The sequence below is a fragment of the Apus apus genome, chromosome 26 (genome assembly GCF_020740795.1).
Source record: "Apus apus isolate bApuApu2 chromosome 26, bApuApu2.pri.cur, whole genome shotgun sequence".
In the NCBI taxonomy this organism is placed as follows: domain Eukaryota; kingdom Metazoa; phylum Chordata; class Aves; order Apodiformes; family Apodidae; genus Apus; species Apus apus.
This window is the reverse complement of record NC_067307.1, coordinates 4,727,185-4,750,689: the sequence shown is the minus strand read 5'-3', so window position 1 is coordinate 4,750,689 and position 23,505 is coordinate 4,727,185. Positions and strand designations below refer to the sequence as shown.

General features: G+C 49.0%; 3 protein-coding genes across 3 annotated transcripts; all 3 read right to left on the bottom strand.

Annotated features, from left to right (window-relative positions):
• Window positions 1–1,696: 1,696 nt before the first annotated feature.
• Window positions 1,697–6,468, bottom strand: LOC127394666 (uncharacterized). The gene is made up of 7 exons (XM_051640764.1): window positions 6,399–6,468; window positions 5,811–5,939; window positions 4,204–4,277; window positions 3,318–3,497; window positions 3,011–3,098; window positions 2,176–2,337; window positions 1,697–1,857 (listed from the first exon to the last, which is right to left on the bottom strand). The coding sequence occupies exons 1-7, from the start codon at window positions 6,466–6,468 to the stop codon at window positions 1,697–1,699; spliced, it is 864 nt and encodes a 287-aa protein (XP_051496724.1).
• A 3,194-nt stretch (window positions 6,469–9,662) lies between these two features.
• On the bottom strand, window positions 9,663–15,043 carry LOC127394665 (gastrokine-1-like). Its single transcript, XM_051640763.1, has 7 exons — window positions 15,032–15,043; window positions 12,670–12,736; window positions 12,169–12,229; window positions 11,270–11,415; window positions 10,963–11,050; window positions 10,130–10,291; window positions 9,663–9,811 (listed from the first exon to the last, which is right to left on the bottom strand). The coding sequence occupies exons 2-7, from the start codon at window positions 12,679–12,681 to the stop codon at window positions 9,663–9,665; spliced, it is 618 nt and encodes a 205-aa protein (XP_051496723.1). The 5' UTR covers window positions 12,682–12,736; window positions 15,032–15,043.
• A 2,259-nt stretch (window positions 15,044–17,302) lies between these two features.
• LOC127394664 (uncharacterized) lies at window positions 17,303–23,074 on the bottom strand. Its single transcript, XM_051640762.1, has 6 exons — window positions 22,847–23,074; window positions 22,623–22,730; window positions 18,913–19,092; window positions 18,583–18,693; window positions 17,770–17,908; window positions 17,303–17,451 (listed from the first exon to the last, which is right to left on the bottom strand). The coding sequence occupies exons 1-6, from the start codon at window positions 23,072–23,074 to the stop codon at window positions 17,303–17,305; spliced, it is 915 nt and encodes a 304-aa protein (XP_051496722.1).
• Between the last annotated feature and the right edge of the window lie 431 nt (window positions 23,075–23,505).

The window sequence follows — 23,505 nt, the reverse complement described above, 5'->3', positions numbered from 1 at the left end:
TGTTACAGCAGTCTGCCTGGATAACTGAGAGGTCACACACTGCCTGTGCTAATCAAGATTATCATCACAAATATAGCATCACTGCACAGGAATTGCTTCCCTGTCCTTGCTGTGGACATGTCCTCCAAGTCACTGCCTGCATTTTCAGATGGTGTCAGTCAGCACAGCCCTGCAGGGATCAGCAGAGCTGCACTGCCACGTGTGGTGCAGGACAACAGGCTTCCCTGGGCATGGCTTGTGTGCCTTTCCACTGCAACTGCACAACATCCAACTCAAGGCTGACACGCAGTGGCCGAGAAGGCTGCTTTCTGCCGTGCATTGCTCTCATTTGACAAGGGATCGAGCACTCCCTTGACTCTGGCTTTTCTCTGACTTTGCCCTGCTCTCATTTCATTTGCCTCTGCTGCACCATCTGGGCGTTTTCTAAGAACCTCAGCTTGAAACTCTGAATGCTCTCATGACCAGGTCCAAGCCCCAGCTGAGGTGCCAGGATTCTCAGTGCCCTGTCCCTCCCAGGAAGGCAAGCTCTCTGTTCTCCTGAGGAGCCTGTTCCATGGGATCAGATCTTGACTCAGCAGGAATTAACCCCTTGGAGGCATTAAGGTGCATGAATGCTGGAGCCGTGATGATCTTGAAACATGCATCTGACTTGGAGCAAGTGACTGAGCAAGCAGCACTGATGGAGCACTGGTTGGAGAGATGAGTATTAGGGTCTTGTGCAGCTTGGTTTCCCCTGTTTTTAAGGGAGAAGGATAAGCACACATGCCCAGCAGGAGGGAGCAGAGCTGCACGGGATGAAAGATTCAGATTTCCTGGCTAGGTTTCACATAATCCTACAGGTCTAAAAAAGAAATCCTAAGGGACTGTTGGCTTTGCAGTGTCGGACTTGCCCTTTTCAAAGTGCTGCAAATGTGGGGAATGTCTCCGTTCTGTAGGCCTTGTCTGTAACGTGCCTACTCTGATGCTTCCCTTCATCTCCCTTTCCAGTGCCATTGCAGCATTAGGGAAAGAAAATCAGGGCTGCTTTTTTTCTGCATCTTCAAGGCTGATTAGATTTGTTAGAGATGTTTGGGAGCCTGGAATGTTGCACTGTCTTGTGTGGCTCGGTTCCTGTACTTATACTGTGTGTCCATCTGACGCCAATCTACATCCACCCGATTATTCAGCATGGATCCTCTAGCCAGTCCTTGCTCTGTGCTAGAAAAAATGGAGGATTCATTCCTGCAACACACCAACGGTGTAAATGCTACAAATTAGACTCCTCCTCCATTGAATTGGCTGTGTAGCCCTTCATTCCTTCTACCTTTGTGCCACAAGAACAAAGATTTTCAATGTGACGCACCTTTCCCTGCAAAGGGAAAAGAAAGTCTCCTTCCGTAGGCCTTGTCTGTAACGTGCCTACTCTGATACTTGCCAGGGGTGTCTCTGGGTGTGCCCTGTGGGAACAGGAGCCTTTAAAAAGCACCTCAAGAGGGGCAGAAGAGATGCACTCACAATACATTTTGGGTAGGTTCGTAGATGCACAAGGGTATAATGATGAGAAAGCAGCCAGAGTTAATATATGCTAAAGGTCTTTAATGGAAAGATATGGTCAACAATTGATCTGTTTCAGGATCTGAATCAAAAGAGGAGATGCCAGGGAAGAACAGCATCAGGGCTGGCTTTGTGCAGCAGCTCTTGAGCATCCATGGTCAGCTCAAGGAAGGCCCTTGACACCGATGTTCATATTGCCATTGATGTTGCCGTTGATGTTGCCGTTGATGTTGCCATTGATGTTGGCACGACAGTACCTAAGCTCCACGAGCCGCAGGACATCAAGTCTGATGCATGATCCCAGGTTGAAAGTGTTTTGGGGACCTTCAGAAAGAAGAAGAGAGCAAAAGCATGAGGTGGTACCTAAGATGGTGTTGAGCGATCTGGGCGTTCATTGGCAGCCCTTAATGCCTGGCACGTTGCACTTGCATTTTTAACCATATGGAGCCAGCTGAAGGAGCAAAGCAATTCTCAGAGCAAAGCAAGCAGCAGGCAAGTGGAGCTGCTGCTGTGTCAGGATGCAGCAGCCCAGGCCTGCTCTGTAGAGCCCCTTCCTCCTGGCAGGCTTTGCAGAACAGCAGCTCGCAGGAAAAGACAAGACCCCTGCTTAGTTACAGCCATGGTTCCCTTGCTTGCACTCACCATAGACTTGAGTAGCCACGTAGGTTGGGAGTCCTCTGCACATGGCATAGATGCTGGATCCATAGGCCTGGAGGTCACGGACAAGTCCCTGGGTGACGAATGTGAGCTGCCTTGTCAGCTGTCCTTGGAACTGCAGGTTCTGAGGATCAGATACCATCATTGAGCAAGATGAGTGCTCAGTCCATTTCATGCTATGCGTATTGCTGTTTCTGGCATGCTGACTCAGAGCTTGGTGTTTTACTCAAAACCAAATCCAGTGCAGGCTGTTAATGCACTGTGAGACAAGTGCTGCAGCCATCTCCTGTGGCAGAGCTTTCTAAGGGAGTGAAGGTTTCCAGAGCACTGGAAACTCCCTGCAACAGCTGAGCAGGAACAGAGCAGTGCAGTCAGTATGTGAACACAGGCCTCCTACAACAGCATTTCCTCAGCCACTTACTGCCCTCTCTCCCTGCGGGTCCTCAGGTTGTAACTTGGAAGCATGGAAGGAGAAGTCTATTCATGACCTGTCTCCAGGGTAAAGACCCGCTGCGCCAGGGATGGCTGGGACTGACACAGGCCTTCAAAATCGATGGTGGAATTTTGCCCCAGGTTCCTGAAAGCCCACTCCAGGATGCTTCCTCCTTGCTGGTAAGCAAGGACTTGAGATGAGCTTCAGGGGCACAGCGATGCAGCTTAGTGCAAGCAAGCCTGGACCTGTAGCTAGAGATGAATGTTTGTGCTCACCAGCCTGCCCTTCTGTACCTGCCCTTTTTGCTTCTGAACGTAGCAAGGTCTCTGGCATCAGTTTACTTGGCATTAGAGGAGCTTCTTACCCTCATGTAATCGACCTGAGTGAGGAGTGAATCAAAGGTGGGCATCTGGCTTCTGTTCATGACGGAAACGTAGCAAACTCTCTCTGGCAGCACTTTGGTTGCAATAAAGCCCTGTAAAGTAAAGATATGGACAAGTCGGGATTCAGTTGTTCAGTGATGAAGATCAGAAGAAAGCCTGTCTTCCAAGAAGTAATGCATGCAGATGGCTTTTACGCCACAGCTTGCACCCAAAAGGTCATGAGTAAAGAAGCAAGGCCTGTATCTTGGTCAGCTGCCCAGGAGCTAGTCTGCCTGTACATGTTCTGAAAAAGCATGCTCCTTGCCACTCACGGTGTTGTAGTCCCAGATGGTTTTCCAGGACCTGAAGCCGCCCTGTTGCTCGATAGTTGCCACGCGCCATTGCCTGTTGATGAACACAAGTTGTAACTGTCCATTAACGGTGATTTGCCTGGTGATGGATGTGGATGGCTGCTGGTCTACGACTTGCTGGAGTCCATTGGGATTTGGTAACTGGAACAGAAAATTGTAGAACAGTTTTAGTCTTGCAGGTTTTTCAGCCCCCTCAAAGCTTTAGAAAGTCGCTGCTCCGAGAGAAGAAACGCGGGCCCAGAGGGAGCACCTTTGGTGAGCACAGGAGATTCCTAGGACAAAGAGTTAAGGCTGTGGCACCCTGGGGGAGCCCTAAGGATTCTTTTCCTGGATCCTAGGAGGCAACTGAGGTGACTCAGAGGGGAACTTCTCCCTCTCTTCAACTCCCTGAGGGGAGGTTGGAGTCGGGTCGGGGTTGGGCTCTTTGTCCTGGCAACCAGCAACAAGCCAAGAGGGCCTGTCCTCCAGCTGCTGCAGGGGAGGTTTAGGGTGGATATCAGGAAGCACTTCCTGATGGAGAGGGTGATCAGACATTGGAATGGACTTCCCGGTGAAGTGGTGGAGGCACCATCCCTGGATATGTTTACAGGAAGGCTGGATGTGGCACTGAGTGCCGAGGTCTGGCTGATGTGGTGGTGTCAGGTCATAGGCTGGACTTGATGATTTTAAAGGTCTTTTCCAGCCTCAATGATTCTGTGATTCTGTGATCTTGCAGCTGTATTTTGGGATTTGGAGAGTTGTATGTGGGAAAGACGTTGTAGAACCCTTTCCTCCAAAGGGATGGGGAAAGAAGGAAGGAAAGCTCAAGAAGCAGGGAATCTAGGAAGAGCAGCAGTGAATGTGTCACTTGGTCACCATACTCACGAGTATTGTAGCAAGGGCTGGAGCCAGCCAGAGTCCAAGAAGGACGGTAGCCACAATCTGAAATGGAAATGGGAAAGTGAAGTGTTACTGCAGGTCTGGCTGACACGTCTGGTCATAAGCATCCCAGTGCCTATTTTTCCTAATTTGGTGTTGAACCCCTTGGATCCTTTTTTTGCTCCACTAGTGGAACTGCAATGGCCACCTAAAGTAAGTAATTCTTGCTGATTTATCCATGAGGGCATTGCTGTGGTTTAGCTGAAGCACTGACAAAATGAACATGAATTTGGCTTCCTGTAAATTGCTTAATGAACAGTTAAAGCCTTAAAAAAAAGCCTTACTTCTTCATCTCTTTAGGTTAAATAGGGTCTGGAGCAGAAAAGTCTCTCCAGAGAACCCCTCCTTTTGCTATAGACAGACATGGGCACTTCTGAGAGAGAGAGACAGTGAATGCCAATGAAAGTTTCAGTTTGTAAGGAGAAGAAAGCATGCATACTCACAGTGAATTTCATCTTGACTGCAGAGCTGATGCTGGTGCAGGCAGAACGAACGGTGTGACCCGTACACCTTATATAGGAATTTGGAAAAAGGTGTGGAATGGTTAAATGTTGAATTAGAATTATTTGGCAATTTGTATCCCTGCCTGCGTGTCACTGAAACTTATTTCCTGCTGTAACTGCCATTTCATAAATACAGGAATTGTACTTCTGCAAATTTTGACCTGCCAGAGTTTGATCATTATCGGATAAGAATCCATTTGCAGGGGGAAAATTAAATATATTTCATAGTACCTCTCCAACATGTACTAATTACTGTTAAAAATGCACATCAAACTTGGACCAGAGATAGCTCAGACTGTAAAAAAATAAAAGAAAGCCTTGCAGTAGCCTAAGTAAGAGCCTTTGTACTTTGCAAAGTGTGCTGAACCTTACCACGTAACCATAGGGTCCACCAAAATCTGGCCCCAAACACAGCAGTGCCACTGAGTCTTGTTTCAAAGTAAATAGGCAGTTCCAGGTAAAATATGACATATATGTGCAAGTCTGAGTGTCTCCTTGTTATTTTAGGTGGCAACAATGATTTCCCCCCCCTTGTCTCAGCTTCTTTCTGTGGGGATGTAAATGCTTCTTGAAATCTAAGCAATTGGAGAGCTTCTTCAATACTTGGTTTTTCTGTGAATTAATTTCATTTTGTTTTGTGCACAGCCCTAACGGGTGCCAGGGAATCACTGCAAAGATTCCAAAATGACTTTAAAAAATGGCTCCTTTAATCTAGATAAGAGTTTGCTTCCTTGGTTCTGTCGCGTTTTAATTGTTCGTGGAGGACACGTGCTTAACTGAGGCCTTTCACGGAATGAGAAAAGCAGGGAGTTGTAGTAAGTGTTGTAACGTGAAACACAGGAGTAAAATCAGGAATCCACGTGCATGAAGCTGTAGCAGACAAGCTGGCCCTGGTTGCAAAGGCGTTGTGCCCGTGGGGTGGGTTTAGTCTGTAAAAACATCTCTGAGCAGCGCTGCCAGTGCAGCGTCGAATTCTCGTCTCCGTTTCACTGCGTCGAGCGTGCGAGCCCCCAAGGACACTTTTGAGACGCACCGATTCTCCAAGCGGGGCTCAATTCTGGGCCCCGCACGAGCAGCCGCGCCCGCGGGGCCGCGCGGGGCAGCGCGGGGGGCGAGCGGCGCTCCCGCGGGCCGCACGCGCCGCCGCCATCTCCGGGCGCCGCTGGGGACGGAGAACAGAGACAAGGAGAAGGGAAACCCGAAGGGAAAGGTGTGGGGAGCTCGCAGGCCGAGAGGCACGAGCGCTTTCTGCAGGGAACGGAAGAGCTGGCTGTGGCGGGGCCGCAGCGGAGGCGCCGTGAGGCGGGAGGAGCCCGCGCGGGAAAGCGGCGGGAAAAGCCGGGGAGGCCGCGGGGCCTCAGGGCCTCGGCGGCAGCGGGAACAGCCCCGGGAACAGCCCCGGGAACGGCCCCGGGAACGGCCCCGGGAACGGCCCCGGCCCCGGGAACAGCCCCGGGAACAGCCCCGGGAACGGCCCCGGCCCCGGGAACGGCCCCGGGAACAGCCCCAGAAACAGCCCCGGCCCCAGGAACAGCCCCGGGAAAGGCCCCGGGAACAGCCCCGGCACCAGGAACAGCCCCGGCACCAGCACCCTCGTGTCGATCCGGCTTCACTCGCTTACGGTTGGTGACGGACTTTTCTTCCTGAAGGGCTGCGGTCAGACCTGCTGACGGTGTCTCAAACGAGGACATCTGGTTCTGAGCTGACAAAAGCCCCAGTTCCCCTCACGCGTCGGGTTCTCTCAGCGTCCTGAATCCCTCTTAAAACATCCGAGGGTGCTGAAACACAGGGATTCGTTCAGATTAGGGCTTTAAAAGCATCCTGAAGGCCCACTTCTGAACCTTTTTCTGTCCATACATGTTTTCAGGTGTTTTTAAATGGAAACGCAGTTGAATCTTCCTGCTCTGCCTGCTGTGGGGTAACAGGAAAACAGAGCAGCAGGATTTAGGATGAAAGCCTGGGCCTGTTGTGCTGCTGTGGCATGCTGATGAGTGGCCCTCAGAATTTAACTGAAAATACTGATTAGTTTAGGGAAGGCGAAGCTCAGGGATTTGTTCAGGCTTCCCGAGTTCCTGAGGTGAGCGTTGTAGACGGTGGAAACGGGGTGTAGTGATGAAGCTCAGGCCTCATGCTTGCTGAGAAGGCTCTTTTCTTGCAAGGGAAGAACTCCAGGTTTCCAATATCTATGTGTTTCTGTACTCACAGGGACAATTTGGGAATCCTAGTATTGATGTCTCTTCGGGTTCACCGGGGTCTTTGCAGTCCTGTCTCTGCTGAGCAAGCTCTTCTCAGTTTTCTACTTAGGACTGAAAACTTGAATGAATGAATGTGAATAATGCTGCTGTGAAGGGCAGTGACATGCTAATTAGATCAGGAGACCTGCCAGAATGTAATACTGCAATTAAATTAAAAAAAGGAGAAACTCTGACCTGTTACAGAGCCTGGCCTGTAGCTCTTCATGGAATAAAAATAAGCTTGGGCGTGTTCTAAGCATCACAACGTGTAATATGGTAGTAAAAATGGGAGTCTATGTCATCTGTGTGATCAGGAATCTGCATGTTGCTGCTCATGTTTTGTGCTCTCTACTTGAAAATCTGGCCTCAAATGGGGTTGTATTGAGCAGATGTCATCCCTGGCGAGAAGCATCCATGCCCTAGTATTCCCTGGCTGTGGGATCTGCTGCAGCGTAGACCCTGCTCAGGTCAGATCCCTGCTGCCTTTAGGGGACTTTAAATCATCACCCCTTGCGGAGCCTGGCCTACAGTCTCCAAGGTCTCAAGGGCCCCAGAAGGACACGTTGCAATGACACAAGATAGTGTAAGTGAAGAGGGCTGTGCCTCTTTTATCTCGGCAAACGTGCAGTGTTCCACTGGAAAAGGAGAGGGGATTCTCTCCAGAAACTCCCAGGCAGGCCAGAGAGGAACTTAAATGCTGCAAACCATATGGTTGCTTTTCCTTGAGGTGCTACAATATTTCTGGGTGCAGTTTTGTTTTCTTCTGATGTCAGTTAATTCTTCAAGACCCCAAAAACCTTTTCCTGAACAGAAAAGGCTGCTGCGTCCTTTACGCAGGTGGGGACTGGGCAGTGCTGGTGAACGGGTGGACTTAATGAGCTTAAAGGTCTTTTCCAACTGAAATAATTCTGTGAAATATATAGACTTTTAAAAACAAATGGAAAAAGCTGATCCACAGGAGAGTAACTTTGGTGAGAAGTTAACAGAGGGAATGGCAGAGGAGATCAAATTCTCTCTCTTGCTGGGGATTCAGGCTGGCAGAATGTCCAGGAAAGCTTGGGGAGAAGCCAAGGAATGAGGCCTCAGATGGAGCTTCAAGCACTCTGAGGTGGACAGAGCTGCTGACAAAGTGAACCACCATGCTTTGTGCTGTAACCCTGACTTTCTTCAGGGCTAGTCCTCTTCATGTGCCTAACTTAAGAAGATCTCCTTTTCTTTATGATGTGGTGATAGCAGCAGAGTTACACTGAGCCTCTGAGAAAAGCAGCTCCATAATAGAAAGCTCCTGGGAGACATGGGAGGGTGTGTTGGCATTTCTGTCTCTCCCTCCCTCACGGTACAGGCTAGGAACAAAAATATTTTGAAGACAGGAGCTTGGTGTGAAAGGGTCAAGGGAGATGTACACGTGACAGCATCACGTGGGTTTTGTGATCAGCTGCTTGGGTGTCTTTGGTGGGGGTTCGCTTTGGCTCACACGTCTGACCTGCATGGTGAAGAATGGCTTCTGTTGAGCTCTCAAAACCATGTTCAGCAGATTTCATAGCACTGGAGGAGCTGTTAGAGCAGTCTGCCTGGATAACTGAGAGGTCACACACTGCCTGTGCTAATCAAGATTATCATCACAAATATAGCATCACTGCACAGGAATTGCTTCCCTGTCCTTGCTGTGGACATGTCCTCCAAGTCACTGCCTGCATTTTCAGATGGTGTCAGTCAGCACAGCCCTGCAGGGATCAGCAGAGCTGCACTGCCACGTGTGGTGTAGGACAACAGGCTTCCTGGGGCATGGATTCTCAGTGCCCTGTCCCTCCCAGGAAGGCAAGCTCTCTGTTCTCCTGAGGAGCCTGTTCCCTGGGATCAGATCTTGACTCAGCAGGAATTAACCCCTTGGAGGCATCAAGGTGCATGAATGCTGGAGCCATGATGATCTTGAAACGTGCATCTAACTTGGAGCAAGTGACTGAGCAAGCAGCACTGATGGAGCACTGGTTGGAGAGATGAGTATTAGGGTCTTGTGCAGCTTGGTTTCCCCTGTTTTTAAGGGAGAAGGATAAGCACACATGCCCAGCAGGAGGGAGCAGAGCTGCACAGGATGAAAGATTCAGATTTCCTGACTAGGTTTCACATAATCCTACAGGTCTAAAAAAGAAATCCTAAGGGACTGTTGGCTTTGCAGTGTCTGACTTTCCCTTTTCAAAGTGCTGCAAATGTGAGCAATGTGACCCTTAATCTCTGAGGCAAAGCATTGTATCTTATCTGAGGATGATCCCCCTTGAGGAGTTTCTTTGGGAGCACCTTTCCCTGCAAAGGGAAAAGAAAGTCTCCGTTCTGTAGGCCTCATCTGTAACGTGCCTACTCTGATACTTGCCAGGGGTGTCTCTGGGTGTGCCCTGTGGGAAGAGGAGCCTTTAAAAAGCACCTCAAGAGGGGCAGAAGAGATGCACTCACAATACATTTCTGGGTATGTCCGTAGATGCTGAAGGGTAAAATGATGAGAAAGCAGCCAGAGTTAATATATGCTAAAGGTCTTTAATGGAAAGATATGGCCAACAATTGATCTGTTTCAGGATCTGAATCAAAAGAGGAGACGCCAGGGAAGAACAGCATCAGGGCTGGCTTTGTGCAGCAGCTCTCGAGCATCCATGGTCAGCTCAAGGAAGGCCCTTGACACCGATGTTAATGTTGCCATTGATGTTGCCGTTGATGTTGCCATTGATGTTGGCACGACAGTACCTAAGCTCCACGAGCCGCAGGACATCAAGTCTAATGCATGATCCCAGGTTGAAAGTGTTTTGGGGACCTTCAGAAAGAAGAAGAGAGCAAAAGCATGAGGTGGTACCTAAGATGGTGTTGAGCGATCTGGGCGTTCATTGGCAGCCCTTAATACCTGGCACGTTGCACTTGCATTTTTAACCATATGGAGCCAGCTGAAGGAGCAAAGCAATTCTGAGAGCAAAGCAAGCAGCAGGCAAGTGGAGCTGCTGCTGTGTCAGGATGCAACAGTCCAGGCCTGCTCTGCAGAGCCCCTTCCTCCTGGCAGGCTTTGCAGAACAGCAGCTCACAGGAAAAGACAAGACCCCTGCTTAGTTACAGCCGTGGTTCCCTTGCTTGCACTCACCATAGACTTGAGTAGCCACGTAGGTTGGGAGTCCTCTGCACATGGCATAGATGCTGGATCCATAGGCCTGGAGGTCACGGACAAGTCCCTGGGTGACGAATGTGAGCTGCCTTGTCAGCTGTCCTTGGAACTGCAGGTTCTGAGGATCAGATACCATCATTGAGCAAGATGAGTGCCTTGGTCCATTTCATGCTATGCGTATTGCTGTTTCTGGCATGCTGACTCAGAGCTTGGTGTTTTACTCAAAACCAAATCCAGTGCAGGCTGTTAATGCACTGTGAGACAAGTGTTGCCAGCTCCTGTGGCAGAGCTTTCTAAGGGAGTGAAGGTTTCCAGAGCACTGGAAACTCCCTGCAACAGCTGAGCAGGAACAGAGCAGTGCAGTCAGTATGTGAACACAGGCCTCCTACAACAGCATTTCCTCAGCCACTTACTGCCCTCTCTCCCTGCGGGTCCTCAGGTTGTAACTTGGAAGCATGGAAGGAGAAGTCTATTCATGACCTGTCTCCAGGGTAAAGACCCGCTGCGCCAGGGATGGCTGGGACTGACACGGGCCTTCAAAATCGATGGTGGAATTTTGCCCCAGGTTCCTGAAAGCCCACTCCAGGATGCTTCCTCCTTGCTGGTAAGCAAGGACTTGAGATGAGCTTCAGGGGCACAGCGATGCAGCTTAGTGCAAGCAAGCCTGGACCTGTAGCTAGAGATGAATGTTTGTGCTCACCAGCCTGCCCTTCTGTACCTGCCCTTTTTGCTTCTGAACGTAGCAAGGTCCCTGGCATCAGTTTACTTGGCATTAGAGGAGCTTCTTACCCTCATGTAATCGACCTGAGTGAGGAGTGAATCAAAGGTGGGCATCTGGCTTCTGTTCATGACGGAAACGTAGCAAACTCTCTCTGGCAGCACTTTGGTTGCAATAAAGCCCTGTAAAGTAAAGATATGGACAAGTCGGGATTCAGTTGTTCAGTGATGAAGATCAGAAGAAAGCCTGTCTTCCAAGAAGTAATGCATGCAGATGGCTTTTACGCCACAGCTTGCACCCAAAAGGTCATGAGTAAAGAAGCAAGGCCTGTATCTTGGTCAGCTGCACAGGAGCTAGTCTGCCTGTACATGTTCTGAAAAAGCATGCTCCTTGCCACTCACGGTGTTGTAGTCCCAGATGGTTTTCCAGGACCTGAAGCCGCCCTGTTGCTCGATAGTTGCCACGCGCCATTGCCTGTTGATGAACACAAGTTGTAACTGTCCATTAACGGTGATTTGCCTGGTGATGGATGTGGATGGCTGCTGGTCTACGACTTGCTGGAGTCCATTGGGATTTGGTAACTGGAACAGAAAATTGTAGAACAGTTTTAGTCTTGCAGGTTTTTCAGCCCCCTCAAAGCTTTAGAAAGTCGCTGCTCCGAGAGAAGAAACGCGGGCCCAGAGGGAGCACCTTTGGTGAGCACAGGAGATTCCTAGGACAAAGAGTTAAGGCTGTGGCACCCTGGGGGAGCCCTAAGGATTCTTTTCCTGGATCCTAGGAGGTAACTGCTGTGACTCAGAGGGGAACTTCTCCCTCTCTTCAACTCCCTGAGGGGAGGTTGGAGTCGGGTCGGGGTTGGGCTCTTTGTCCTGGCAACCAGCAACAAGCCAAGAGGGCCTGTCCTCCAGCTGCTGCAGGGGAGGTTTAGGGTGGATATCAGGAAGCACTTCCTGATGGAGAGGGTGATCAGACATTGGAATGGACTTCCCGGTGAAGTGGTGGAGGCACCATCCCTGGATATGTTTACAGGAAGGCTGGATGTGGCACTGAGTGCCGAGGTCTGGCTGATGTGGTGGTGTCAGGTCATAGGCTGGACTTGATGATTTTAAAGGTCTTTTCCAGCCTCAATGATTCTGTGATTCTGTGATCTTGCAGCTGTATTTTGGGATTTGGAGAGTTGTATGTGGGAAAGACGTTGTAGAACCCTTTCCTCCAAAGGGATGGGGAAAGAAGGAAGGAAAGCTCAAGAAGCAGGGAATCTAGGAAGAGCAGCAGTGAATGTGTCACTTGGTCACCATACTCACGAGTATTGTAGCAAGGGCTGGAGCCAGCCAGAGTCCAAGAAGGACGGTAGCCACAATCTGAAATGGAAATGGGAAAGTGAAGTGTTACTGCAGGTCTGGCTGACACGTCTGGTCATAAGCATCCCAGTGCCTATTTTTCCTAATTTGGTGTTGAACCCCTTGGATCCTTTTTTTGCTCCACTAGTGGAACTGCAATGGCCACCTAAAGTAAGTAATTCTTGCTGATTTATCCATGAGGGCATTGCTGTGGTTTAGCTGAAGCACTGACAAAATGAACATGAATTTGGCTTCCTGTAAATTGCTTAATGAACAGTTAAAGCCTTAAAAAAAAGCCTTACTTCTTCATCTCTTTAGGTTAAATAGGGTCTGGAGCAGAAAAGTCTCTCCAGAGAACCCCTCCTTTTGCTATAGACAGACATGGGCACTTCTGAGAGAGAGAGACAGTGAATGCCAATGAAAGTTTCAGTTTGTAAGGAGAAGAAAGCATGCATACTCACAGTGAATTTCATCTTGACTGCAGAGCTGATGCTGGTGCAGGCAGAACGAACGGTGTGACCCGTACACCTTATATAGGAATTTGGAAAAAGGTGTGGAATGGTTAAATGTTGAATTAGAATTATTTGGCAATTTGTATCCCTGCCTGCGTGTCACTGAAACTTATTTCCTGCTGTAACTGCCATTTCATAAATACAGGAATTGTACTTCTGCAAATTTTGACCTGCCAGAGTTTGATCATTATCGGATAAGAATCCATTTGCAGGGGGAAAATTAAATATATTTCATAGTACCTCTCCAACATGTACTAATTACTGTTAAAAATGCACATCAAACTTGGACCAGAGATAGCTCAGACTGTAAAAAAATAAAAGAAAGCCTTGCAGTAGCCTAAGTAAGAGCCTTTGTACTTTGCAAAGTGTGCTGAACCTTACCACGTAACCATAGGGTCCACCAAAATCTGGCCCCAAACACAGCAGTGCCACTGAGTCTTGTTTCCAAGGAAATAGGCAGTTCAAGGTAAAATATGACATATATGTGCAAGTCTGAGTGTCTCCTTGTTATTTTAGGTGGCAACAATGATTCCCCCCCCCTTGTCTCAGCTTCTTTCTGTGGGGATGTAAATGCTTCTTGAAATCTAAGCAATTGGAGAGCTTCTTCAATACTTGGTTTTTCTGTGAATTAATTTCATTTTGTTTTGTGCACAGCCCTAACGGGTGCCAGGGAATCACTGCAAAGATTCCAAAATTACTTTAAAAAATGGCTCCTTTAATCTAGATAAGAGTTTGCTTCCTTGGTTCTGTCGCGTTTCAATTGTTCGTGGAGGACACGTGCTTAACTGAGGCCTTTCACGGAATGAGAAAAGCAGGGAGTTGTAGTAAGTGTTGTAACGTGAAACACAGGAGTAAAATCAGGAATCCACGCGCATGAAGCTGTAGCAGACAAGCTGGCCCTGGTTGCAAAGGCGTTGTGCCCGTGGGGTGGGTTTAGTCTGTAAAACCATCTCTGAGCAGCGCTGCTAGTGCAGCGTCGAATTCTCGTCTCCGTTTCACTGCGTCGAGCGCGCGAGCCCCCAAGGACACTTTTGAGACGCACCGATTCTCCAAGCGGGGCTCAATTCTGGGCCCCGCACGAGCAGCCGCGCCCGCGGGGCCGCGCGGGGCAGCGCGGGGGGCGAGCGGCGCTCCCGCGGGCCGCACGCGCCGCCGCCATCTCCGGGCGCCGCTGGGGACGGAGAACAGAGACAAGGAGAAGGGAAACCCGAAGGGAAAGGTGTGGGGAGCTCGCAGGCCGAGAGGCACGAGCGCTTTCTGCAGGGAACGGAAGAGCTGGCTGTGGCGGGGCCGCAGCGGCGGCGCCGTGAGGCGGGAGGAGCCCGCGCGGGAAAGCGGCGGGAAAAGCCGGGGAGGCCGCGGGGCCTCAGGGCCTCGGCGGCAGCGGGAACAGCCCCGGGAACGGCCCCGGGAACAGCCCCGGCCCCGGGAACGGCCCCGGGAACAGCCCCGGGAACAGCCCCGGCACCAGCACCCTCGTGTCGATCCGGCTTCACTCGCTTACGGTTGGTGACGGACTTTTCTTCTGAAGGGCTGCGGTCAGACCTGCTGACGGTGTCTCAAACGAGGACGTCTGGCTCTGATCTGACAAAAGCCCCAGTTCCCCTCACGCGTCGGGTTCTCTCAGCGTCCTGAATCCCTCTTAAAACATCCGAGGGTGCTGAAACACAGGGATTCGTTCAGATTAGGGCTTTAAAAGCATCCTGAAGGCCCACTTCTGAACCTTTTTCTGTCCATACATGTTTTCAGGTGTTTTTAAGTGGAAACGCAGTTGAATCTTCCTGCTCTGCCTGCTGTGGGGTAACAGGAAAACAGAGCAGCAGGATTTAGGATGAAAGCCTGGGCCTGTTGTGCTGCTGTGGCATGCTGATGAGTGGCCCTTAGAGTTTAACTTAAAATACTGATTAGTTTAGGGAAGGCGAAGCTCAGGGATTTGTTCAGGCTTCCCGAGTTCCTGAGGTGAGTGTTGTAGACGGTGGAAACGGGGTGTAGTGATGAAGCTCAGGCCTCATGCTTGCTGAGAAGGCTCTTTTCTTGCAAGGGAAGAACTCCAGGTTTCCAATATCTATGTGTTTCTGTACTCACAGGGACAATTTGGGAATCCTAGTATTGATGTCTCTTCGGGTTCACCGGGGTCTTTGCAGTCCTGTCTCTGCTGAGCAAGCTCTTCTCAGTTTTCTACTTAGGAATGAAAACTTGAATGAATGAATGTGAATAATGCTGCTGTGAAGGGCAGTGACATGCTAATTAGATCAGGAGACCTGCCAGAATGTAATACTGCAATCAAATTAAAAAAAGGAGAAACTCTGACCTGTTACAGAGCCTGGCCTGTAGCTCTTCATGGAATGAAAATAAGCTTGGGCGTGTTGTAAGCATCACAACGTGTAATATGGTAGTAAAAATGGGAGTCTATGTCATCTGTGTGATCAGGAATCTGCATGTTGCTGCTCATGTTTTGTGCTCTCTACTTGAAAATCTGGCCTCAAATGGGGTTGTATTGAGCAGATGTCATCCCTGGCGAGAAGCATCCATGCCATAGTATTCCCCGGCTGTGGGATCTGCTGCAGCGTAGACCCTGCTCAGGTCAGATCCCTGCTGCCTTTAGGGGACTTTAAATCATCACCCCTTGCGGAGCCTGGCCTACAGTCTCCAAGGTCTCAAGGGCCCCAGAAGGACACGTTGCAATGACACAAGATAGTGTAAGTGAAGAGGGCTGTGTCTCTTTTATCTCGGCAAACGTGCAGTGTTCCACTGGAAAAGGAGAGGGGATTCTCTCCAGAAACTCCCAGGCAGGCCAGAGAGGAACTTAAATGCTGCAAACCATATGGTTGCTTTTCCTTGAGGTGCTACAATGTTTCTGGGTGCAGTTTTGTTTTCTTCTGATGTCAGTTAAGTCTTCAAGACCCCAAAAACCTTTTTCTGAACAGAACAGGCTGCTGCGTCCTTTACGCAGGCGGAGACTGGGCAGGGCTGGGTGAATGAGTGGTCTTAATGAGCTTAAAGGTCTTTTCCAACTGAAATGATTCTGTGAAATATGTAGAGTTTTAAAAACCAACAAAAATAGCTGATCCACAGGAGAGCAACTTTGGTGAGAAGTTAACAGAGGGAATGGCAGAGGAGATCAGATTCTCTCTCTTGCTGGGGTTTCAGGCTGGCAGAATGTCCAGGAAAGCCTGGGGAGAAGCCAAGGAATGAGGCCTCAGATGGAGCTTCAAGCACTCTGAGGTGGACAGAGCTGCTGACAAAGTGAAACACCATGCTTTGTGCTGTAACCCTGACTTTCTTCAGGGCTAGTCCTCTTCATGTGCCTAACTTAAGAAGATCTCCTTTTCTTTATGATGTGGTGATAGCAGCAGAGTTACACTGAGCCTCTGAGAAAAGCAGTGGGGGTTCGCTTTGGCTCACACGTCTGACCTGCATGGTGAAGAATGGCTTCTGTTGAGCTCTCAAAACCATGTTCAGCAGATTTCATAGCACTGGAGGAGCTGTTACAGCAGTCTGCCTGGATAACTGAGAGGTCACACACTGGCTGTGCTAATCAAGATTATCATCACAAATATAGCATCACCGCACAGGAATTGCTTCCCTGTCCTTGCTGTGGACATGTCCTCCAAGTCACTGCCTGCATTTTCAGATGGTGTCAGTCAGCACAGCCCTGCAGGGATCAGCAGAGCTGCACTGCCACGTGTGGTGTAGGACAACAGGCTTCCTGGGGCATGGATTCTCAGTGCCCTGTCCCTCCCAGGAAGGCAAGCTCTCTGTTCTCCTGAGGAGCCTGTTCCCTGGGATCAGATCTTGACTCAGCAGGAATTAACCCCTTGGAGGCATCAAGGTGCATGAATGCTGGAGCCATGATGATCTTGAAACGTGCATCTAACTTGGAGCAAGTGACTGAGCAAGCAGCACTGATGGAGCACTGGTTGGAGAGATGAGTATTAGGGTCTTGTGCAGCTTGGTTTCCCCTGTTTTTAAGGGAGAAGGATAAGCACACATGCCCAGCAGGAGGGAGCAGAGCTGCACAGGATGAAAGATTCAGATTTCCTGACTAGGTTTCACGTGATCCTACAGGTCTAAAAAAGAAATCCTAAGGGACTGTTGGCTTTGCAGTGTCTGACTTTCCCTTTTCAAAGTGCTGCAAATGTGAGCAATGTGACCCTTAATCTCTGAGGCAAAGCATTGTATCTTATCTGAGGATGATCCCCCTTGAGGAGTTTCTTTGGGAGCACCTTTCCCTGCAAAGGGAAAAGAAAGTCTCCGTTCTGTAGGCCTCATCTGTAACGTGCCTACTCTGATACTTGCCAGGGGTGTCTCTGGGTGTGCCCTGTGGGAAGAGGAGCCTTTAAAAAGCACCTCAAGAGGGGCAGAAGAGATGCACTCACAATACATTTCTGGGTATGTTCGTAGATGCTGAAGGGTAAAATGATGAGAAAGCAGCCAGAGTTAATATATGCTAAAGGTCTTTAATGGAAAGATATGGCCAACAATTGATCTGTTTCAGGATCTGAATCAAAAGAGGAGACGCCAGGGAAGAACAGCATCAGGGCTGGCTTTGTGCAGCAGCTCTCGAGCATCCATGGTCAGCTCAAGGAAGGCCCTTGACACCGATGTTAATGTTGCCATTGATGTTGCCGTTGATGTTGCCATTGATGTTGGCACGACAGTACCTAAGCTCCACGAGCCGCAGGACATCAAGTCTAATGCATGATCCCAGGTTGAAAGTGTTTTGGGGACCTTCAGAAAGAAGAAGAGAGCAAAAGCATGAGGTGGTACCTAAGATGGTGTTGAGCGATCTGGGCGTTCATTGGCAGCCCTTAATACCTGGCACATTGCACTTGCATTTTTAACCATATGGAGCCAGCTGAAGGAGCAAAGCAATTCTCAGAGCAAAGCAAGCAGCAGGCAAGTGGAGCTGCTGCTGTGTCAGGATGCAGCAGCCCAGGCCTGCTCTGTAGAGCCCCTTCCTCCTGGCAGGCTTTGCAGAACAGCAGCTCACAGGAAAAGACAAGACCCCTGCTTAGTTACAGCCGTGGTTCCCTTGCTTGCACTCACCATAGACTTGAGTAGCCACGTAGGTTGGGAGTCCTCTGCACATGGCATAGATGCTGGATCCATAGGCCTGGAGGTTAGGGACAAGTCCCTGGGTGACGAATGTGAGCTGCCTTGTCAGCTGTCCTTGGAACTGCAGGTTCTGAGGATCAGATAACATCATTGAGCAAGATGAGTGCCTTGGTCCATTTCATGCTATGCGTATTGCTGTTTCTGGCATGCTGACTCAGAGCTTGGTGTTTTACTCAAAACCAAATCCAGTGCAGGCTGTTAATGCACTGTGAGACAAGTGCTGCAGCCATCTCCTGTGGCAGAGCTTTCTAAGGGAGTGAAGGTTTCCAGAGCACTGGAAACTCCCTGCAACAGCTGAGCAGGAACAGAGCAGTGCAGTCAGTATGTGAACACAGGCCTCCTACAACAGCATTTCCTCAGCCACTTACTGCCCTCTCTCCCTGCGGGTCCTCAGGTTGTAACTTGGAAGCATGGAAGGAGAAGTCTATTCATGACCTGTCTCCAGGGTAAAGACCCGCTGCGCCAGGGATGGCTGGGACTGACACAGGCCTTCAAAATCGATGGTGGAATTTTGCCCCCGGTTCCTGAAAGCCCACTCCAGGATGCTTCCTCCTTGCTGGTAAGCAAGGACTTGAGATGAGCTTCATGGGCACGGGGATGCAGCTTAGTGCAAGCAAGCCTGGACCTGTAGCTAGAGATGAATGTTTGTGCTCACCAGCCTGCCCTTCTGTACCTGCCCTTTTTGCTTCTGAACGTAGCAAGGTCCCTGACATCAGTTTACTTGGCATTAGAGGAGCTTCTTACCCTCATGTAATCGACCTGAGTGAGGAGTGAATCAAAGGTGGGCATCTGGCTTCTGTTCATGACGGAAACGTAGCAAACTCTCTCTGGCAGCACTTTGGTTGCAATAAAGCCCTGTAAAGTAAAGATATGGACAAGTCGGGATTCGGTTGTTCAGTGGTGAAGATCAGAAGAAAGCCTGTCTTCCAAGAAGTAATGCATGCAGATGGCTTTTACGCCACAGCTTGCACCCAAAAGGTCATGAGTAAAGAAGCAAGGCCTGTATCTTGGTCAGCTGCCCAGGAGCTAGTCTGCCTGTACATGTTCTGAAAAAGCATGCTCCTTGCCACTCACGGTGTTGTAGTCCCAGATGGTTTTCCAGGACCTGAAGCCGCCCTGTTGCTCGATAGTTGCCACGCGCCATTGCCCGTTGATGAACACAAGTTGTAACTGTCCATTAACGGTGATTTGCCTGGTGATGGATGTGGATGGCTGCTGGTCTACGACTTGCTTCACTCCATTGATATTTGGTAACTGGAACAGAAAATTGTAGAACAGTTTTAGTCTTGCAGGTTTTTCAGCCCCCTCAAAGCTTTAGAAAGTCGCTGCTCCGAGAGAAGAAACGCGGGCCCAGAGGGAGCACCTTTGGTGAGCACAGGAGATTCCTAGGACAAAGAGTTAAGGCTGTGGCACCCTGGGGGAGCCCTAAGGATTCTTTTCATGGATCCAAGGAGGCAACTGAGGTGACTCAGAGCGGAACTTCTCCCTCTCTTCAACTACCTGAGGGGAGGTTGGAGTCAGGTCGGGGTTGGGCTCTTTGTCCTGGCAACCAGCAACAAGCCAAGAGGGCCTGTCCTCCAGCTGCTGCAGGGGAGGTTTAGGGTGGATATCAGGAAGCACTTCCTGATGGAGAGGGTGATCAGACATTGGAATGGACTTCCCGGTGAAGTGGTGGAGGCACCATCCCTGGATATGTTTACAGGAAGGCTGGATGTGGCACTGAGTGCCGAGGTCTGGCTGATGTGGTGGTGTCAGGTCATAGGCTGGACTTGATGATCTTTAAGGTCTTTTCCAGCCTCAATGATCCTGTGATTCTGTGATCTTGCAGCTGTATTTTGGGGCTTGGAGAGTTGTATGTGGGATAGACATTGTAGAACCCTTTCCTCCAAAGGGATCAGGAAAGAAGGAAAGCTCAAGAAGCAGGGAATCTAGGAAGAGCAGCAGTGAATGTGTCACTTGGTCACGATACTCACGATTATTGTAGCAAGGGCTGGAGCCAGCCAGAGTCCAAGAAGGACGGTAGCCACAATCTGAAATGGAAATGGGAACGAAAAGTGTATTCTTTTGCTATAGACAGACACGGGCACTTCTGACAGAGAAAGACAGGGGATTTCAATGAAGGTTTCAGTTTGTAAGGAGAAGAAAGCATGCATACTCACAGTGAATTTCATCTTGACTGCAGAGCTGATGCTGGTGCAGGCGGAGCGAACGGTGTGACCCGTACACCTTATATAGGATTTTGGAATAAGGTGTGGAATGGTTAAGTGTTGAATTAGAATTATTTGGTAATTTGTATCTCTGTCTGCATGTCACTGAAACTTATTTCCTGCTGTAACAGCTGTTTCATAAATAAAGGGATTGTACTTCTGCAAATTTTGACCTGCTCTAGACTGATAATTATTGGATAAGAATCCATTTGCAGGGAAGAATTAATTGTATTTCATAGTACCTCTCTAACATGTACTAATTACTGTTGGAAATGCACATCAATCTTAGACCGGAGATAGCCCAGACTTTAAAAAATAAAACAAAGCCTTGCAGTAGCCTAAGTAAGAGCCTTTGTACTTTGCAAAGTGTGCTGAACCTTACCATGTAACCATAGGGTCCACCAAAATATGGCCCCAAACACAGCAGTGCCACTGAGTCTTGTGTCAAAGTAAATAGGCAGTTCAAGGTAAAATATGACATATATGTGCAAGTCTGAGTGTCTCCTTGTTATTTTAGGTGGCAACACTGATTTCCCCCCCCTTGTCTCAGCTTCTTTCTGTGGGGATGTAAATACTTATTGAAAGAGGGGATCTATGCATTTAGGGAGATGGGACATTTTTTTCAATACAAACATATGGCTGCTTTTCTTTGAGGTGCTACAATATTTCTGGGTACAGTTTTGCTTTGTTTTGATGTCAGGTTAGTATTCAAGGCTCCAAAACCACTTTACTTCATGTAAAGGGTGACAGTACGTGAGTGGGTGAAGTATCTCCTCTTCAATTGCAATCAAAGGGCCTCTAATGAAGGAGGGAAGGTGAAGATCTGGTGTTTTCCAGACAGACTCAGTTACTGAAGTGATTGTTTCTGCTGAAGAAACTACTCACAGCCATTTTGCCTGAGTTTTGGCCCAACTATAAGTTGCCCCTTTCAGCTTTCTCTCTGCACTGTTCATTGCTCAGGGGACGCTTTTCTGCCTCCTGGATAAGACATTTTCAAACATTGTGATGTAACATCTGTATTCAAGTCCAAACTGCATTTTATACACTTTCTGAGTCTGGTATTGGCAGCTTGATTTCTGGGCTGAACAGAGCAATAGTGCCTCTGTCTATTTGTACTGGGCCATATTGCCTCGCAGTGCTTGTTTTAAAAATGAAAGGTTGTAGTACTTAGTATGTAAATAAGAAGTCAGAAGTAACTCAGGGAGGCTTCTTTCTGTGCATCTGGACTGCAGGCCTTATTATCTTCACTGTGGTTGTGCTGCAGGTGTAGCAGCACTTGGTTTTAGGAGAGGTGAAGAATTGCTGAAGGCAGCATGTGAAATGTTATTGGGAAATTGTAGAGGCTGGGGCTGGAATGCCAAAACTGGGATTCTGCAAGAACACTGGCTTAGCACCTTGTCTTTGGAATTGCTTGGGCTTCTTTATGGGATGAGGAAAAACACATCGTGGACCAGAGTAGGTTGAGGATCAATTTTACTGAGACACAACAGCCTCCACACAGAGCAGCAGAAGAGACAGAGAAGTGACTGGAAGTGTGATCAGGAGAGGAATGTCAAGGAGAAAGTCTTGTTTGTTGGGTAGACTGCTCTATGAAGGTTCTTTGTCCGAACTTTGTCAGGAGTAATTAATGACAGTAATAGACAGGCAGTTCATTAATCTCAGCTTTCAAACATGCGACGTCTCGCATTAAGAAGTTTGATCCTGAAAGAAAAGGAAAACCTGATTAGATTTGGATTGAGAAAATAAGAGAACAATGTGGCTGAAAGTCTTCCAACTTGATGTTGGAAATGTCCCAGGAAATGCCATTTGAAAATGGAACGTGGCTGTTGAGACCAGTCGAAGCTGCCAGTTGGTTTTGAATCTCACAGTTGTGCTGCAGCAGGACCCGTGGCAGCTCGGTATTGTATGTGCCAGAGGCTGCCTGAAAAGCTCAGACTTGTGTCAGCAGCTGGAGCCCAAACGCTTCCTGAAGAAGCTTCCTGGGCTCCCAAGGTGTATGCAGGAGAGTGGCAGACCTGCTGCTTTTCCTTCCATGCACATTTACTGCTTTATAAAAAGCCTTGGAGAACAAGAGGATTTCAAGAGATCACTTGCTCATTTTAATGCCTTTTTCATCCTTGTTTGCGGTCTTGCTCACCTTTACCTGGTGTGCAGAGCCCTGTCAGCAGTACACTCACCAGCAGTTGGGTAAGCAAAGTATGAGGGAATCCCTCTGCACAGCGCTTGGATGCGTTTTCCGTATGGGCTCAGGCTTTGGAGTCTGTTGGTTGAGATAATGAGCCGATTCCCTCTGGGGGGAAGTGGGTGAGGAGGAGGGTCCTAAGCACCAGAGACAAACCCAGAGAACAGCTCTTAGCAAAAGCAAAGCTGGAGCAGAGAGTCTTTCTGCCCATCTCTGCTAATGGAGAAGGAGTGATTTGAGTGTGACTTTGGATCGACACAACTTGTAGAGCGCCTCAGCCCTGCTGAGAATCTTGTCTCCAGTTCTTGGAGCCTTCCCCCCTGTCTGTGGGTAGGGAAGGAATAGTTTTCACAGGCAAACTATTAGCTGTCTCAGTGCTGTCCTTCAGCTCCTACCTGATGTCCTTGAGGTGGTGCAGGAAACGGCTGATGAAGCAAAACACTCCTGTCCATTTTAGAAATGATGCAGGTGTTTTTGGAAAACACCTTGGTTGCCACATAGCCCTATTAAAGGAAGAAAAAGGTTTTGAAGCACCTCCTCTAAAATCTTGTTAAGCTTTGTTGAAGCTTTTGGCTATTTTCCTGTATGTATTTTTGGAGCTGTGGTAGCAGCCACTTACAGTGGTGATGTCCCAGACAGATTTCCAGGCCTCAGAGCCCCGCAGGGAGCCAGTGCTGCCCCCAGTGTCAGTCAGAGGGTGCGGTGAGTTTTCCTCTTGGTGCCCATTCTCGCTGTTCTGAGTTTTGGAAAAGGTGAGAGGAGGTGAGGATCGAGGTTTGCAGATTCCCAGCAGCCTTTCTCTCAGGAAAGCAACTGCTCTGGTAATCACCACGTTTGGGGAAATCATTGTGCTTGGAGATGAGATGGAAGGGGAGGGAATTTCTGGTCTTAGAGGGCAGGCCAGGAGGCCTTCAGTCCTGTTGTGTCAAACATGACATTCAGGCTTTATCTGGCACCTTAGAAAAACAGGCAAGCTTTAACATTTCTGCTCTATCCCTCCCCCTTAACGCCCCGAGAATCCTTGTTAGTCCAGGTGGAACTGGATCATATTGTTTTCTCTTGAACACGGGAGAATTTCCTGTAAAGTTCACTGCTAAACTGGATGTTCAGGGTCCCACTTGCATAGGAGCTCCACACTTACCCTGTTAGCAAGAGCTGGAGCCAGGAAAACTCCAAGGAGAGAAGCAATCACAATCTGCAAGGGACATTTGAAATTCACAGCACTTTAACATTGTGACTGCTAATCTTGCACCAGGTTATTTGCTTTCTTAACATGGT